The 17,237-nt window shown below is 37.1% G+C and overlaps 1 protein-coding gene across 3 annotated transcripts in view; it reads right to left on the bottom strand.

Moving 5' to 3' along the window:
- ptprg (protein tyrosine phosphatase receptor type G) overlaps nucleotides 1–17,237 on the bottom strand; it is a 746,780-nt gene that overhangs the window by 341,256 nt on the left and 388,287 nt on the right. For all 3 annotated transcript variants that reach the window (XM_062973782.1, XM_062973783.1, XM_062973784.1), the window contains exon 3: nucleotides 10,646–10,825. In XM_062973782.1, the coding sequence (XP_062829852.1) occupies nucleotides 10,646–10,825 (180 nt within the window). The remainder of the gene's footprint in view (nucleotides 1–10,645; nucleotides 10,826–17,237) is intronic.

Raw genomic sequence — 17,237 nt, 5'->3', positions numbered from 1 at the left:
CAGTCGTGTCTGACTCTGGGGTTGGTGCTCATCTCTATTTCTAAGCTGAAGAGCCAGCATTGTCTGCAGACGCCTCCAAGGTCATGTGGTCGGCATGACTGCATGAAGCACCATTACCTTCCTGCTGAAGAGGTACCTACTGATCTACTCACATTTGCATGTTTTCGAACTGCTAGGTTGGCAGAAGTTGGGGCTAACAGCGGGTGCTCACTCTGCTCACCGGATTCGAACCTGTGACCTTTCAGTCCACAAGTTCAGCAGCTCAGCGCTTTAACACGCTGTGCCACTAATCAGTTAAATCTATATTCTATATACTCAAGTATAAGTCTAGAAATTTTCATCAATACATTAACCAAGAAAAACTGGGTTGACTTATCACTGGGTCGATCTGTGTGATGTATCTCAACTCCTTATTTTAAAAGAAACCATCCTTTTCTCTGAATAGAGTGGCAAATGGCAAGAGCTTAGTCCATCCCAGGATAACCTAAAAAAAAAAAAAGGACTGACACCCCCCCCCCCCCTCTACTCTCTCTGGTCTGGTGTCACTTCTGGCCTTTTTAAATGGCTCATTGGGGAAATGGCAGCAGCAACCAGGAGTGTTCCTCTTCTCTACACAATCAACCTTGACTTATCAATGGATCATACAGCAATCCAAACCTTTGGCACACAAACCTACTGTTGAATAGTACATGGGGTGAACTTATACATGAACATATACAACAAGTGTTGACTTATCAAGTTTCCATTGATTCAACAGGTCTGTTGTAGCTGCGACTGACACTTAAATTCCATGAGTTATTAATACTCTATACTCATTTTCTGACCCATCCAGTAGGTCCATTAGATGAGGGCTTCTTAAAACTTTTTTCACTCATGACCCCTTTCTGCCAGAGAACATTTCAAGTGACTCCAGATATATATAGATATATAAAAATGGAATCTTAATTGAAAATAGATCAGCATGTGCATGACTTGCTAAACAGGCTGATTTCCCTTTTTGTGGAATAGAGCTGAAGTATATTATGCAGAGTCTACTGTAAACATGATACATTATTGTTAAACTTATGCAAATAGGTGGAGTTCAGAAACCTTTTACTGTTGCCAAATTTTTCATGACCCCAATATTGAGCTAAGGCAGTGGTTCTCAACCTGTGGGTCCCCAAATGTTTTGGCCCAGGAATCCTAACAGCTAGTAAACATGCTGGGATTTCTGGGAGTTGTAGACCAAAACACTTTGGGACTCACAGGTTGAGAACCACAGAGTTAAGGGGTCCTCATTAGGAGTTGGGACTCATAGTTTAAGAAGCAGTGCATTAGTAAAATATGTTTAGATGGGAGTGGACACAATACTGTAAAAATCATCTGGAAAGGGGTACATCCTTAAAACTCTTGAGTGAAAAATAATACATAGAAAGCCTTTTCGAAGCAAGGAAATATCTTGTCTTTCAGACATTAAGAGCAGCTGATACAGCTCCAAAAATAAAAGGGGTTATCCTTACAGACTCTTGATATTTAATAACTGAATGTCAGAACAAACTTAAGGTTTGGCATAATTAAGTTATTTACCTTCCATTTGTGCAAAAAAAAAAATCTTCAACTATGATCGTCATTTTTTCCCTATGAAATATTTGGCTAAGACCTCCCTTACCCCTGCAAACAGCAAAGAAGTGGTTTTAGCAATATGAGTGACTATGAGAAAGTCAGATTCTCTCAGTTTAGAGAAAAGCAAAGGCACCCCCCCCCCCCTCACCCCAAGAAAGCCCTGGGATAGGTTCACCGCAGGGCTTCCAAAAGTCAGAAATGACTTGAAGGCACACATACTATATGTGTGAATGAATGAAATGAAGACCAACCAAATGACCTCTCATGGCATCCAACAAATAGAATTCTAAATGAAATCCCTCACAACCATCGCATTGGGTGGAAGACTCTTGGGTTACCTATATTAGATTTTTTTAAAAAAAACTGTTGGGAGAAAAAAGACTGTGCAAACATAATTGACTCTGAGACAGAGATAGTATTTGAGGCTTTTTTTCAAAGTGTGCTTTACGGACAGTATGACAAGAAAGGAGGCTCCTGTGATTCTCTTACAATGCACAGAGGGATTCAGCTGCATTGTATAAATATTTGATGACATCTAAATCATTTATGACTCTGTCAGGGGTCATTTTCCTTGTTTTAGATTAATAATTAAAAGGATAATTAGGAGGATGTACAATCTGAAATGTTCATCTAATTGTTCATTTTATAGTGTCTCTTATAAGGCTGTATAAGATCTCAAAGCCTGTCTGTCTCTCTTCCTCTCTCACCCTCTCTCACACACAGACACAGATACAGACAAAGATGCAGACTGCTCCTGTTATTTAGTAAAATCACCTTCAATCATGTTATGGCCATGAAGTATTTATTGCTGGACTACCTATGGCTTGTGGCAATATACACAAAATCTGGATATTTGGATAGGTTAGGTAAGGGTAAAGGTTTTCCCCTGACACTAAGTCTAGTCATGTCCAACTCTGAGGGTTGGTGCTCATCTCCATTTCTAAGCTGGAGAGTTGGCGTTGTCCGTAGACAACTCCAAGGTCATGTGGCCGGTATGACCACATGGAGCACTGTTACCTTCCCGCCGAAGCGGGTACCTATAGATCTACTCACATTTGCATGTTTTCAAACTGCTAGGTTGGCAGAAGCTGGGCCTAACAATGGGAGCTCACCCCGCTCCCTGGATTTGAACCACCAATCTTTTGGTCAGCAAGTACAGCAATGTACTTTTTACTGAAAGTGAAAATCAACAACAGAGAAAAACATTTAAATCACAAACAGTCAGACACAAAGAAACACATACACACTACTGAACACATCTATTTATTTCAATATTTCTGCCATGATAACTAATATACAATTTTTTAAACTGTAGATTGGCATACCCAGCATTCAATTTTTCTCTTTAGTAAGGCTTGAATTTGAAGTATTAAAACACCAATGTTATCAGTGTTTTGCTTTTCTGAAAAAGCCTTAAAGAGCTTTTTCCCTTCAAATTTTTGACTTTTAAAATGTTTTGCATGTTGGCAATGGGGCTAAGAGCTGCTATTACTTAATTTTGAAAAGAAAACTTGGTGCATTTCAACATTGCATGGGCTTAGTTGTAAAACACATAGATCCCTGCCAAGGTGCTAAGCTTTTATGTTTGTCATGTGTTGGAGCCTACAAGAGCTCCAAGTGCCTAACAGGTTTTTTATCTTCCTGAAATTGGTTTTTCAGATATTGAAGCAAAACATAAATTGTTTAGTTTTGAGGTTCCGAATTTTTAAATATCAGGCTGAATCCACATAAGTACTACAGCTCCAGTGTGGTGTATCCTGCCCCAATGTAACCACATGAATGCTACCCTCACTTGTTTTAATCCAAACTCATTTTGATCTTGGAAGCCATATATTTTCCCTATCTGAAGTCACATCAGTATGAAAAGGTATTTATATCATGTCTCATGTGTTCACTATATTGGATTATTTTAGATCACACAACTGCAGCAGCTGCAGTGCTATCAATGGGGAAATGTATGTGCCTAGACTACAATACTATGTGAATATATGCATATCTGTATCAATCACCAGCTTTCCTTGTTTTTCCTGTCCATTTTACCTGGATATTCTCTTGCCTGCTTTTTTTTCTTTTCCCTCTTAGATCCATGGGGAGCTTTCCACCCCTCTGTGTGCATGCATAAATATGCATGCATGTGTGCCTTGAGAATTAAATGTTTTCATTCAGGTCAAATCACAGCAATGTAAAGTTTCCCCATGACCTTCCCTCAAAATTAACAAAAAGGAAAAGCAAAAGGCGAAAGATTTATACGATCTGAAGAGAAACCAGAGTATGAATTATGAAAGGGAAATATGATATTATATCAATTCAGGAAACACATATTTCTCAGAGACATGGAGCACACTTGGTCAATAAAAGTTTGGGGAATGAATTCTATGCATCAGACATTAAAAAAAAAAGAGGGGTGGTCACATATGTAAATAATAACATTCCCGCAGAATTGAGATTTAAGGATACAGAAGGGAGGGCGGTTGGAGTGGAAATTACAATAGATAATCAAAAAATACTAATTTGTAATATATACGCCCCTAATGGGCCGAAGATAAAATTTGTAAAATATCTCCGGGAACAAATATTGAATACACATTTGGAAAACGTGATTATCTTAGGTGATTTTAATGGAGTCATAGACCCTAAAATGGACAAATCGATAAATAAAAGAAGGAGTAAAGACACACAAAGCACTCTTCCCAAAAACTTTATATCACTAAAAGAAGAATTTGATCTACTGGATGTATGGAGACTGAGAAACCCAAATGTTAAAGATTATACCTTTTTTTCTTGCAGACACGCAGTTTGGTCCAGAATCGATATGATTTGGGCCACAAGAACTCTATTCACAAAAATGGATAAGATTTTCATTCTACCAAGAGACAAATCTGATCACTGTGCGATAGAGATGACTTTAAACCACAAGAGAACCCCACCCAATTGGAGATTTGATGACAGTCTGATGAGGAAAGCGGAAGATATTCAGAGATATAAAATACTCTCCAAGGAATACTTTGAACTGAATGATAGCCCAGAAATCAAGGATGCTACACTCTGGGATACTTATAAAGCGGTAATCAGAGGCCACTTAATACAACAAAAAGCCAGAATGAAAAAGGAAAAAACAAAGAAACTTGATGAGTTAAATCTGGAAATTGGGAAAAAAGAAATTATACTGAAGAAATCACCAAATAATAGCGAGGTATCAAAAGAATTAAAAATCTTGATAAAAGAAAAGTATAGACTAGAATTGGAGGAAACAGCCAAACAATTAAGATTTATCAAACAAAATAATTTCGAGAACGCCAATAAGCCAGGAGCATGGCTGATGAGAAAAATACGAAAGAAAAGACAGAATCAACAAATAACACAAATCAAGAAAGAAGATAAAATTATTACAAAAGACGATGAAATCCTCCAAGAATTTGAAAAATTTTACTCACAATTGTATAAAGAAGAGACCATTGACCCGACGAAAATAGTGCAATACCTTGGGAACCAGAAGTTAGAGAAAATTACGGAGGATCAGAGAGGAATCTTAAATAAAGAGATTTCGGAAAAAGAAGTAAAGAATGCAATAAGATCATTGAAATTAAACAAGGCACCAGGTCCTGATGGCTTCACGGCAGGATTTTACAAAACAATGCAAGAGGAGATAGTGGCATATCTGAAAAGAGTAATGAATAAAGTATTGCAGAACAAAGAATTCCCGGACACATGGAGAGACGCAGAAATAATTGTAATACCTAAGGAAGACCAAGACACCACAAATGTGAGGAATTACCGGCCTATCTCACTATTAAATTTGGATTATAAAATATTTACAGGTATATTGGCGAATAGATTTAAAGAATTTCTCCTAAATTGGGTGGGCCAAGATCAAACTGGATTTTTACCAGGGAGGAAAATGAGTGAAAATGTCAGATGCATTTTAGACATTATAGAATACTATGAATGGAATCATCAGAAAGAACTAGCACTTCTCTCCATTGACGCTGAGAAAGCCTTTGACAACTTAAATTGGTCTTTTTTTAAATTGTTATTTAAAGAGATAGATATTGGCTTTCAGTTCTATAATGCGATAGATACTATATACGAGGACCAAAGGGCTAAAATTAGGATCAATGGGCAGCACTCACAAAATATTAAAATTGGAAAGGGGGTGAGACAGGGATGTCCCTTATCGCCTTTAATTTTTATTTTCGCCTTAGAAGTCCTATTAAAAAATTTAAAAAAGGATCAAAAGCTGAAAGGTACAAAAATAGGGACTCATGAATTTAAAATAAGGGCCTTTGCAGACGATATTATCTGTATTATCGAAGACCCAAGATCAAAGTTACAGTCGTGGTTGTCCAAAATTCAGGATTACGGGGAAGTTGCTGGATTTTATATAAACAAGAAGAAATCTAAGATTTTAACAAAAAATATATCTAAGACAAATCAAGAAATCATACAAAACATGACAGGAATTTCAGTCTCGAAGAAAATCAAATACTTGGGAATATGGTTGACGGCTAAAAACGCGTATCTATTGGAGAACAATTATAATGTAAAATGGAAAGAAATCAAAAAAGACTTACAAAAATGGCAACATTTAAACATTTCACTACTGGGTAGGATTGCAACGATAAAAATGAACATCTTACCAAAAATTTTGTACCTTTTTCAAACTCTACCCATAATTAGGACAATTAAAACATTCACAGATTGGAATAAAGATCTCTCGAAATTTATTTGGAATGGCAAGAAACCTAGAATAAAATATGCAACGATGACAGACAAAAAAGATAGAGGAGGATTTGGCCTCCCTAATTTTAGACTTTACTTTGAAGCCTGTGCACTGTCATGGATTAAGGACTGGTGTAATCTAAAGCGGGAACACATCCTAAATTTAGAAGGCTTTGACCTGAGGCGGGGATGGCATGCGTACATATGGTACGATAAGAAACAAATAGAGAAAAATTTTGGGAATCATTTCATCCGCTCCGCCCTAATAAAAGTATGGGAAAAATATAAAAGATTTATGTATGTTCGGACCCCATTATGGATATCGCCGTTAGAAGAAAATAGCAGGAAAATATTAGGCTGGCCTGAATGGCCAACCTATAAAGAAATTCTATACAAGAGAGATGACAGTTATCAGATAAAACCTTTGAAACAAATTAAAAAGAAATACAAAAACTTGACTTGGCTTCAGTATGCCCAAATAAAGCAAAAATTTGTGGGGGATAATGAAACTGGCTTCACTACAAATGAGAACTTTTGGGATAAGATCCTTCAAAATGATAAGAAAGAAATAACTAAGATATATGAAAGATTATTGGATTGGACGAACGCAACTGATGAAGTCAAAAGCTGTATGTTAAAATGGGCCAAGAACTTTGGCAGATCAATAAGTATGGAGGAGTGGGAAATCTTATGGAAAAAGAAACAAAAATATACCTACGCGTGGGACTTAAAGGAGAACTGGTTAAAATCATTTCACAGGTGGTATATTACACCGAAAAAATTAGGAGAAATGTACAAAGAAACGCAAAACACCTGTTGGAAATGTAAGACTCATATTGGTTCATACTTTCATTGCTGGTGGTCATGCTCAGAAACAGGGAAATATTGGAAAATGATACACGTAGAATCTCAAAAAATACTAAAGAAAACATTCCCATTAAAACCAGAATATTACTTACTGGGGCTGACAGACTCGGAAACAAATTTCAATTTAAATGAAGATAAAATCTTTACATACATCTCCACGGCAGCAAGGATTATCTTTGCGAAATATTGGAAACAACAAGGCGTTCCAACTAAAGATGAATGGCTAGGGAAAATTGATGACATTAGAGACATGGACGAATTAACATTTCTGTTAAGATCCTATAGAGTACAATCAACAAATAAGACTGACTGGAAATTATTTAGGGATTATAGGGCAACTAATATTACTTAATCTCCTTGTTTTTTTTTATTGGAAATTGGTAAAATGATTAGAAGACATAGGTTCTACCAGGACAGGACATTAATATAATATAAGTTAATTAGATTCTCATAAGGGACGAATGGAAGGACAAACATGTTATATGTGTATTAGTGTTTCCTTTTTTTTTGTGCAATCTATATATATATATATATATATATATATATATATATATGTATTTTAAATCTCTCAACCTTTTTCTTTTCATTAGTATTATTATCACTCTTTTTTCCCTACAAAAAAAAAAAAACAAAAAACAAAAAAACAAAAACAAAAAGGAAAAGCTACAGAATGGAACAGTTGGTTTATACACCTATGGCACCAACCCAGAAAAAAATCACAGCCAGATTCTCTCCATGTTTCTTTCTCATTGAAAGGAAGTTGTACTGGCTGGGTGGGTCTAATAACCCTTGCTAGTTCAGTCTTGTGGGAGGGGAGAAGGGGACAGGGGAAAGAAGGGGCAGGAAGGAGGAAAAGTGGTATGCGAGTCTCTGGGAAACATATAGACAACAGAGTAAGGGACAAAAGGAGCTTTTAATAGAGAGACCTACAGTCCTCATTATTGACCCACCAAGTCTAAGATCGCACATGAAACAGGAAAGGGATGAGGCCCATCCTTCCTCCCAAACATGTTTCAAAATCGAGCAGTTAAGCTATCACTTTGAAAAAGGAAAAACTGTTCTACTATCATAGCTTTTGATTTGTTTGTTTTTTAGTAGGACCTTAGACAAAAACACCATGCTCACAAGCTTTGCACGTAGAGCTTCCAGGATAAGAGACAAATAAACTAGTTCCAGTATCACATCTCTGTCCAGCAGATTGAACTAAATGAAGGTAATTTTAATCCCTTTGCCACTGTTATCCACTCTTCCTTACCTATGGGCTATGTTTGCCTGCAGTGTTCATGGGGCAGTTCCATTTGGGGCTTCTCCTTATTGGGTTTGTCCCCATACTAACCTCATCACCAGTCTCCTTCCTCAGAATGAGAGAAGGAGAAACAAACGGTGTCCTTTCAGCAGCTGGGCAGCTACTTTCTAGAGATCCTATACATCCTTCTTTGCACAGGAAAGATGGTGAGGAAGGATTTCACCAGCTTGCATTAGTCCAGACAGTTACAGAACCTTATGACGTTATGAAACGTTTCAGAATTACTTTGAATTGGTCCCAACACATGATGCTTGCCCCATCCTGTCAATATTCCATTGGAATCTGTCTGCAAAGCATCAGAGAAACGGATTATTGCAGACATTTTGATGACCCTGTTAAAACAGAGACAGGTCCTGGTTTTGGGGCTTATTTGGTGGACCCACAGACCCATCGAGACCAACACTGGATGGGAAGGGGAAACACAAGCAGCTTTCTCTTCCTCCTGTCCCACTTTCCACTTTGTAAACCCACAAATTATCCTTTTATGAAGACATCACACCGCCATGTGAAAGGTCTCCATCAAAACACCACACCACATGTTAGCAACATCCAGTGAACAAAATGAAGATAAAAGAAATCATGGTCCTCATTTCATAAAATTTATGAGCTATGAAAAATATAGTGTCCTACCTGTTAACACAGGACTTCACTTCTAAAGCACTCAGTAAATGTGATGCTTCCTTAATAGCGGCATTTCCATTTCTCTTGATATTTGAGCATTTCAGCAAGTCTCGTGTGGCATAACTAAATCTGTTCTTTGCCTCCTCACATTCATATAATTGAATAGTATACTACTTAATAAAATAAAACTACTGCAGAAGATTTTACTTCAGTGAAGTTTATAGCATATGCAGAGAGGGGGTCATCAGATTACAGCAGAAATAAATTTAGTTGGATTTTCATTATTCTAAAGAGTATTTAAAACATTTAAAAGCACAACTATATTCCCATTTAATTGTTTTTGTAATTCCAAAACATGTGCACACAGGGTATGAGTGTTTCACTATATGAATTCTACATGGACAGGGCTAGGGTTTATGGCAAGAGGAAATTCAGAGAATCTGCCTCCATATTCCCACAGAAATATAAAGGGTAAAATAAACAGATCTGGAACATTAAAGAGCACAGGAATGTGTAGGTTGGTGAACAGAGCATCTACTCTGAGTTTTGCCAGCTCCTTCCTCTGAAATATAGCCTACAGCACCTGTCAATATTTTCTGGTATCCCATCTAAGTACTGTCCAGGGCTGAGACTGTTTAGCTCCAAAGATCTGAAGGGATCCAGAGTAACTTAAATAAATGGGTTTTCCATAAATTCCTGTTAGTTCATTATGTTTCCATTATATTAGTACTTTAATAGTGAATTGCCTTGTTTACTACCAGACAATATATCAAGATTAGAGATCTTGTCAGAATATATTAACTGAAGACATTTATGCTGAGTTTATAAAAACCATTAAAAGGTAATTACATATGTCCTAGTCTAACTATTCACATACATGATTAATAACTGGAAGCGGAGCTCTACAGACATTTCAAGCTAATGTATGGACAAGCTTTGTTGTTGTTGTTGTTGTTAAGTGTCAGCAAGTAAATTTCATAACATGGTGACCCTATGAATGAGATACCTCCAACTGCATAGTCTTGCTGACTATGGTCGTAGTTTTCTTTATTGAGAATGCACCTGCTCTGTGGTGTTCTTCTTTTCCTATTGCCTTCTACTTCTATCATTATCTTTTCTAGTGAAAGTTATGTCTTTGCATGCTGTAGCCAAAGTATGGGCCTCAGTTTGGTCTTCTTGGAATCTAGGGTGAGTTGAGACTTGATTTGCTATATGACCCATTTATTATTCTTTTTAGCACCTCACAGTACCCATAGAAGTCTTCTTCAGCACCACATTTCAAATGAGTTGATTTTCTCCCTGTCAGTTTTATTCACTATCTAGCTTTCACAACCAGAAGACAGCTTGAAAACCCTATGATGGGTAGACTTCTGGAACAATATTCCTGGGGGAAAGTCAGAGGGTTCAGATTTGCAAACTATGATTCCAAACCAAATGAATAAATGCTCAACCAGGGCTAAAGTTAACCATGGATGAAAAATCAGTTATATAAACAACCATTTTTAAAAAAGAAAAAAATGTACTCCTTACCAGTTTTCCCAGTATTTTTCATCCAAGTCTTATTTGAAGATTCATTATCAAAACCAACTAGATGTATTTCTTGATATTCTTCTCCAACGTGTGTCTGATGATCAATGATGTCTATTGGAGACTGGTGAGTTCTCCCACAGTCCGAATTTGAACTAACCCAGTGCTCAGGACCGTATGCACCTGTTTAAAAGAAAATAGATATTCTATGTAATGATGGCTCAAACAACAAGACAGATGAAAGATCCACCTAAATGAGCTCATCTGCATCCCAAATTTTGCAGTTTATTGTGTTTATAAAACTATAATTCTGTAGCTAATTTGCTTTTTTTATAGAGTGTTCATTTCTAAAAACAGTTTGCTACTACATTTTATAGTACAATTCGCATATGCATGATATCAAAAGAAGAGAAGTCCAAGCATATGTCGATAGACAGATTCCAGCATCAAAGCCAATTAATTTACAAATCTAAAGTAATAAATGCTATGAGATGAACATTTTGAAGATGGCATTCTGTTTTTATTTTAAATGTTTATGAGGAGACACGTATTTAACAAACACGATTTATATAAATGTTTTATAAAATATAAAATCAAGATGGAAGACTGTAATTGAATCTATTTGTTGCTAATGATTTCAATTAACGGTTAGTTTTTCTGTCCAGCAACACTTGACTGGAGTTTTAATTGAAACTGATCTTCCACTGCAGATTTCAAATTCATTCTTATTCTGAGTGGCTCATGCTCCAGACACCACTGTCTTGCCAAAAGTAAAAGAAAGGAAAAGAAAAGAAATCTGTATCATTACTGAAGGAAATAGAACACTCTCTCCAGCTTGCAGGTATTGATTACCTATTCCCTACATCCAAAGCACAGTACCATTTCCATTTTACACTGTAACGTCTTTTTTCTCCTTCAGTATGGTGTATTTTGTGTAAGACACAAAAAAGCATCACAACCGTCATTTGCATTTATTTGGGCAAGTAGACATTAAACATGAAGGACATTTAAAACTTTTGCTTTAAACAAACAGTTTAAAATAAAAAAGAATGTTGCATTTAGTAAGGACTGCATTAGTCACAGGTTGAGTATCCCTAATTCAAAATGCCTGTCAGTAGCAGTGCTTTGGATTTCTGATTTTTTTTTCATATTTTGGAACACCTACTTTGGAGTATATGTATGTAATGAGATATCTTGGAGATAGAATCCAAATGTAAACCTGAAATTCATTTATGCTGCATCTACTCCCTATACACATAAGAATCATATATAAGCAGTCCCCAAGGTATGTACAAGATAGGTTCTGCAGGTTTGTTCTTAAGCTGAATACACACACACACACACACAAGCATAAGCTTTGGATGTCATATTTATTTATTTATTGCACTTGTATACCGCTACTCCCAATTTGGCTCGGAGCAGTTTACAGAGTTAGATTAAACAATACAATTGGCTTTAAATAACAATAATAACAGAACATAACCCCAAATTTTTCACATAGAGAAGGGTTAATACCCCTGTGGTGTTTATTTTGCTGTCTGTGCCCCTGTTCAGAAGATTTAACCTTACTTTCTGTCCCTGAGATAATTGGATATTGAAAAAATTGGCTTGTTGTGGAAACAGGGATTGGTGAGAAAGCTTGAGTGGAGACACCTTTCCCCCATGATAACTCTTTCAGGAGTGGATCTCCCTTCATAGGGGAAGATTTCTCTCACTTCATGTTGTCTCAGCCCCGTTCTTAACTATGAGTTATTCCTAAGTCAGATGTTTGTAAGTTGGGGACTTCTTGTATAGGAAAGATGTTTTGGGAAGATTTACATATTAGCATAACAATCCATGAAAACAGAAATGCACCCCAGCCTCGTGTTCTGATCAATTTATATGGAAATTGAGTCTTTATTACTTTGGCTGCTAGAAATAGGCAATAGAAGTAGCTATCTGTATCTTGGTATGAGCTACATTATGTTCTTACTTCATTAGACCCCAAATGTGATAATTTTCAATTAAAACATATTATGAAAGAAAATGCCAATGCCGACAAAAGCCCTATTTCTATCTCCATGTTCACAGCTGGAACCAGAATACTAAACCACTGGTACAATGCAGCCTTCTCTGACTGAGTAATCTCCAGATCTGTTAGATTCTCAGACTAACAGATCTTGGCTCCAGATTAGGGAAAGCTAGTCCAATCCACCCAAAAGGCAGTTCTTCTATTGCATGTTAACTGTGAACTCTTTCCCAAATTGACTTTTTGTCACGGGCAATATTTCCTTCTACAGAGAAGGGGAGGAAGAATCCTTGGCTGGACTTTCAGGAATTCACCTTTTTTCTTCCAGCCAAAGACTTCTAAGAGTATTTTTAATAACAGGTTCTTTAACGCAATGCTGTCTTTAAAGAGAATCCAAAAATAGCTTGTTTTCTTATTTGCTACTGTACATTCCAAATAATGATTCCACCCCACTAATGAAAACCCATTAAAATAATGAATTCCATCTAGATCTAATTAAAGCTAATATAAACTTTTAAATGCACCCCAGTCAAATATTTTTTGCCAAACTTATAGATTAAATATATAAATTTAAAAAGTAGTATTAACACCCAGTCACTTAAATTTCCTTCATTTCCATTAACTTTCCAATTACCAGTTTTCTATAAAGTGGCTGTCTGCATATGTTTCTTCACACAATAGGAGCTCTTCATTCCCAAAGTAACCGGATACCTTTTGCTTTTCAAGTGCTTTGTAATGCACACCATATATTTGGCAGTGAATGAAGTCCCAGAAATGGCATTTCTTTCTTTGCGTTTACTTGCATACTTGCACAAATACCCTTTCTATGAACACTGCAGTACTCTAAAGGCTATTCTTTAATCTTACTTTTTATGCTGATCTAAGTAAAACCAGGACAACACAATTGCTTGTATTCTCAGCTGCATATAACAGCAGCATTGGCAAAATGACCCTATCATTTGATGCCAACCATTGCCATTAAAGAACAATTACTACAAAACACATTGTGCACAGCCAAACCAGGAAGAGTCTGGCCCTGGGGCAAGCAGTACAGATCACTGTAATATAGAACAGCATCACAAAGTTACCATTTGGACCAAACCCATTGTTTAACTCAGCACATTCTCTATTTACTAGGCCTTCACACAATGGCCTTCTGAACATCATGCTGGCGGGGAGCAAGTATTTTCTGGTTAGGATTGCTTTTATACTATGAGACAGCTTTATTGTACTGGTACATAGAACCCAGATGGAAACACTCACAGCAGGCTGCCAAGAGATGGCATGGCTGCAGATGTAGGTCATTGCTAATTCCATATAACCCTGCAGGCTCATCGGCACAGGATACCACAGTCTCTGAAAATTTCACTTGCTTTTTTGAAGTTTTGATCTGGCACTGCTACTGCACAAATGTGTCCCTGCACACTACCAGGCCTTAAGGCTCTTTTTAGGAGCCAAAAGTTGGTACATCCATTCACTAGTCTGGCAGAAAAGGGAATAAAATGGCAGCTTTCCTTCACATAACTTTGCTAATATGGTCTTTCCAACCATTTTGTTTGATAAAATGACAGACACTCCATCTGGGCCACTGAGATAATTTGCTACTGATCTGCCAGATCTGTCACATTAAAAAAAAATACTCGGTACAATCAAGCTCAATTTAGGGGGAACTTATTGAAACGACAATGCCATTTTAGTCTGTTTAAAAATTCAGATGTTCAAACACATTTACAAAATTTCTGGATTGACAATGACTGTTGTCCATTCGTCAATAAGTACAGAAACAGGAAATGCCCACGGCGAACATCTTCCCAGTTGATACCTATATTTGATTGCATTTGGGGCAAGTTCCACAACAACAGCATTAAAACGAACTAACATATCACCACATTAGAGAACATTGTTCCTGCTGTCAATGTAAGTTTCAAAGAAATTTTAATTCATAAATTTTACAATTGCTTTATGCATATGGACTTAAGAGTGAGGCACAGATGTACCATTGTGGATATACTTCTGATAAGCAGATGTTATGGATAGAAAGCTAGAAGCTGGGGAAAATACTGTAGCCTGCTCCTGTGTAGGGTTAGATGAATGATGGGGAATGAGTCCTCATGGACGTCTCATCTCCAAGTGTCTAAACTTTTGTCCTTTTAAAATGTCCATGACTTTTGCACAGTAATGTGAAAGTAAGAAGAGGTCTCTGTAAACACATTCAACTGAATGTGGTTGCAGAATTCCCATTATCAGGAAATGTGATCAAATCCCCGATAGTGGGAGGTCTATAACTGTGGGAAGAGCCCTAAAGAAACATATGTCTTCACTGCATGAATGTCTATGATGCTGTTAATTGGATGGAAACATCTTGAGGTGGAGGTTATTGATCGTTACATATGCTCAATATATCATTCTTAAACTGGGGGCCCTGATCCCAAATGGGATCCCCTTTGATCCTTTTGAATGCCACCCATTCACACAAATCTGTCAGGAACAACATGCAGTGTTTACAGTGGACTCTACAGAAAATGTTTCTGCTGTACTCTACCAAAAGAAAAGTCAGCCTGTTTAGAAAGGCTTGAAAATGCTGATTTATTATCAGTAAATGCTTAATTTTATACCTATTATATATACGTATATACCTGAGGTGGCGGGAAAAGGTTTCAGGTGGGAAAGGGTCACGAGTGGGAAAAGTTTAAGAAGCCCTGCTTTAGATTATTGAGTAAACAAACACTGGAATAGAGTTTATGTGCTGTCACTGAACATATTGGATCTCTCCCTACCCCAGAGTTAAATGTCCCTGATGTGATCACTGATAATTTGGAAAATTTACTGTTTTTAAAAAGGGGGAAACAGCAAGAGAGGGAAATGTGGTAGATTTTGATTTCACTCGAAGAATATTTCTAACAATAAAGTGCTGAAATATGTAGCATGTAGCACTTTACAGAACTCTGTGCACCTATTTGAACAATGCTTGCACAGCAGGGACAATAAAATTAATAAGCAGAACTTACTGGAAAGGAAAATAAGTTACTGCCTCAAATATGAACATCAGCAGCAACTTAGTGTGACTAAAACAATTCCCATTTTCTAGTTTTCATAATTTCCTTCATTTAAAAAACACTCTAAAGAAACTGGGTACTTCACAAAATGCTCAATCTTGGTAGTTTGCTACAATGACTTTTTGTAATTTGCTACCACTTGCTTCTTTTAATAAAGGGGGTAGGGTCTTAAAACAAATCATGAAAGATTCAGGATGAATTGAGTCCAATGGGACTTCCTGACAAGTACAATGTTTTGTTTTATTTTATCTCTTCTTTTCTATTTTGGTCTTGGAAGTATACATTGAATAAGACTTCAGATTTGTATGACTGGATTTGACCAAGGTCCATTTAGTCCAGCAACATGAGCCGAAACTAGTGATTAGTCCCAAACAGAACACAACCACAGAATCAGTGCCACTTACATAAACACTAACATAACACAAATTTAGTGGGTATATTTTGGGTCAGGCTACCAATTAGATTTAACCCCATGTTTCTAACTGAAGTTCCCGGAAATGAAAGCTGGACTCCTGTATCAATTAGTTAAGTTGAGCCAGGAACATATACCTAACAAAGTAATCCCAACAGGTCTGACCCTGACCACTACCTGATGCAAAGATTATTCATCCACAGTTCTATCACTGCCAAAATAGAGCTCCCTCTCCATGCAGCCAATGTATGTAAAGTAGGTTTGAAGGTAACTTAAGATTGTGACAATAGTGACTCAGAAATCATCCACACTGCACAAGTATAGCAATTTGAAAACACTTCAATTGCCTTAGCTCCATCCTATGGAATCTTAGGATTTGTAGTGTGCTGTGGCACAGGGCTCTGTGACAGAAAAAGGCAAATGTGACAGAAAAGGGGGCCGGGCTGTGGCGCAGCTGTTGAGCAGCTGCCTTAAATCACTCTGACCATGAGGTCATGAGTTCGAGGCCAGCCCGTGGCGGGGTGAGCACCCGTCAATTAAAAATAAAAAAAAATAGCCCCTGCTCGTTGCTGACCTAGCAACCCGAAAGATAGTTGCATCTATCAAGTAGGAGATAAGGTACCACTAATAAAAAAAAGTGGGGAGGCAAGATTAACTAATTTACGACCTGGTATGAGGAAGTGCCGTCAGTGTGGATGATGAAGCAGCTGCTCCCCCCTGTGGCCAGAATCGAACATCCCCTCAGAAGAAAGTTAACTTGCCTCTGCGTGTGTGTCTCTCAGTCTCTGTTTGATGTGTTTATGGGCATTGAATGTTTGCCCTATGTGTGTTATAATGTGATCCGCCCTGAGTCCCCTTCGGGGTGAGAAGGGCGGAATATAAATACTGTAAATAAATAAATAAATAAATAAATATTTCACAAAATTACAAATCTTTCAGTGGCATTGCATGGAGCCATGGTAGCTAATGTGGTGTCAAAATGGCTATAATTCTTCAGTGTGCACACAGCAAGTAGAGAATATAAAAAGAGTTGTCTAGATTTAGTCTTTCATAACTGTTTTGTATTTACAACCGCTAGTCACAACCTGGTTTTACACAAGCTGGTTTTACACAATCGTC

This window comes from Anolis carolinensis, chromosome 2 (genome assembly GCF_035594765.1).
Source record: "Anolis carolinensis isolate JA03-04 chromosome 2, rAnoCar3.1.pri, whole genome shotgun sequence".
Classification (NCBI taxonomy): Eukaryota; Metazoa; Chordata; class Lepidosauria; order Squamata; family Dactyloidae; genus Anolis; species Anolis carolinensis.
The sequence above is the reverse complement of the archived record's forward strand: the minus strand, read 5'-3'. Positions and strand labels throughout refer to the sequence as shown.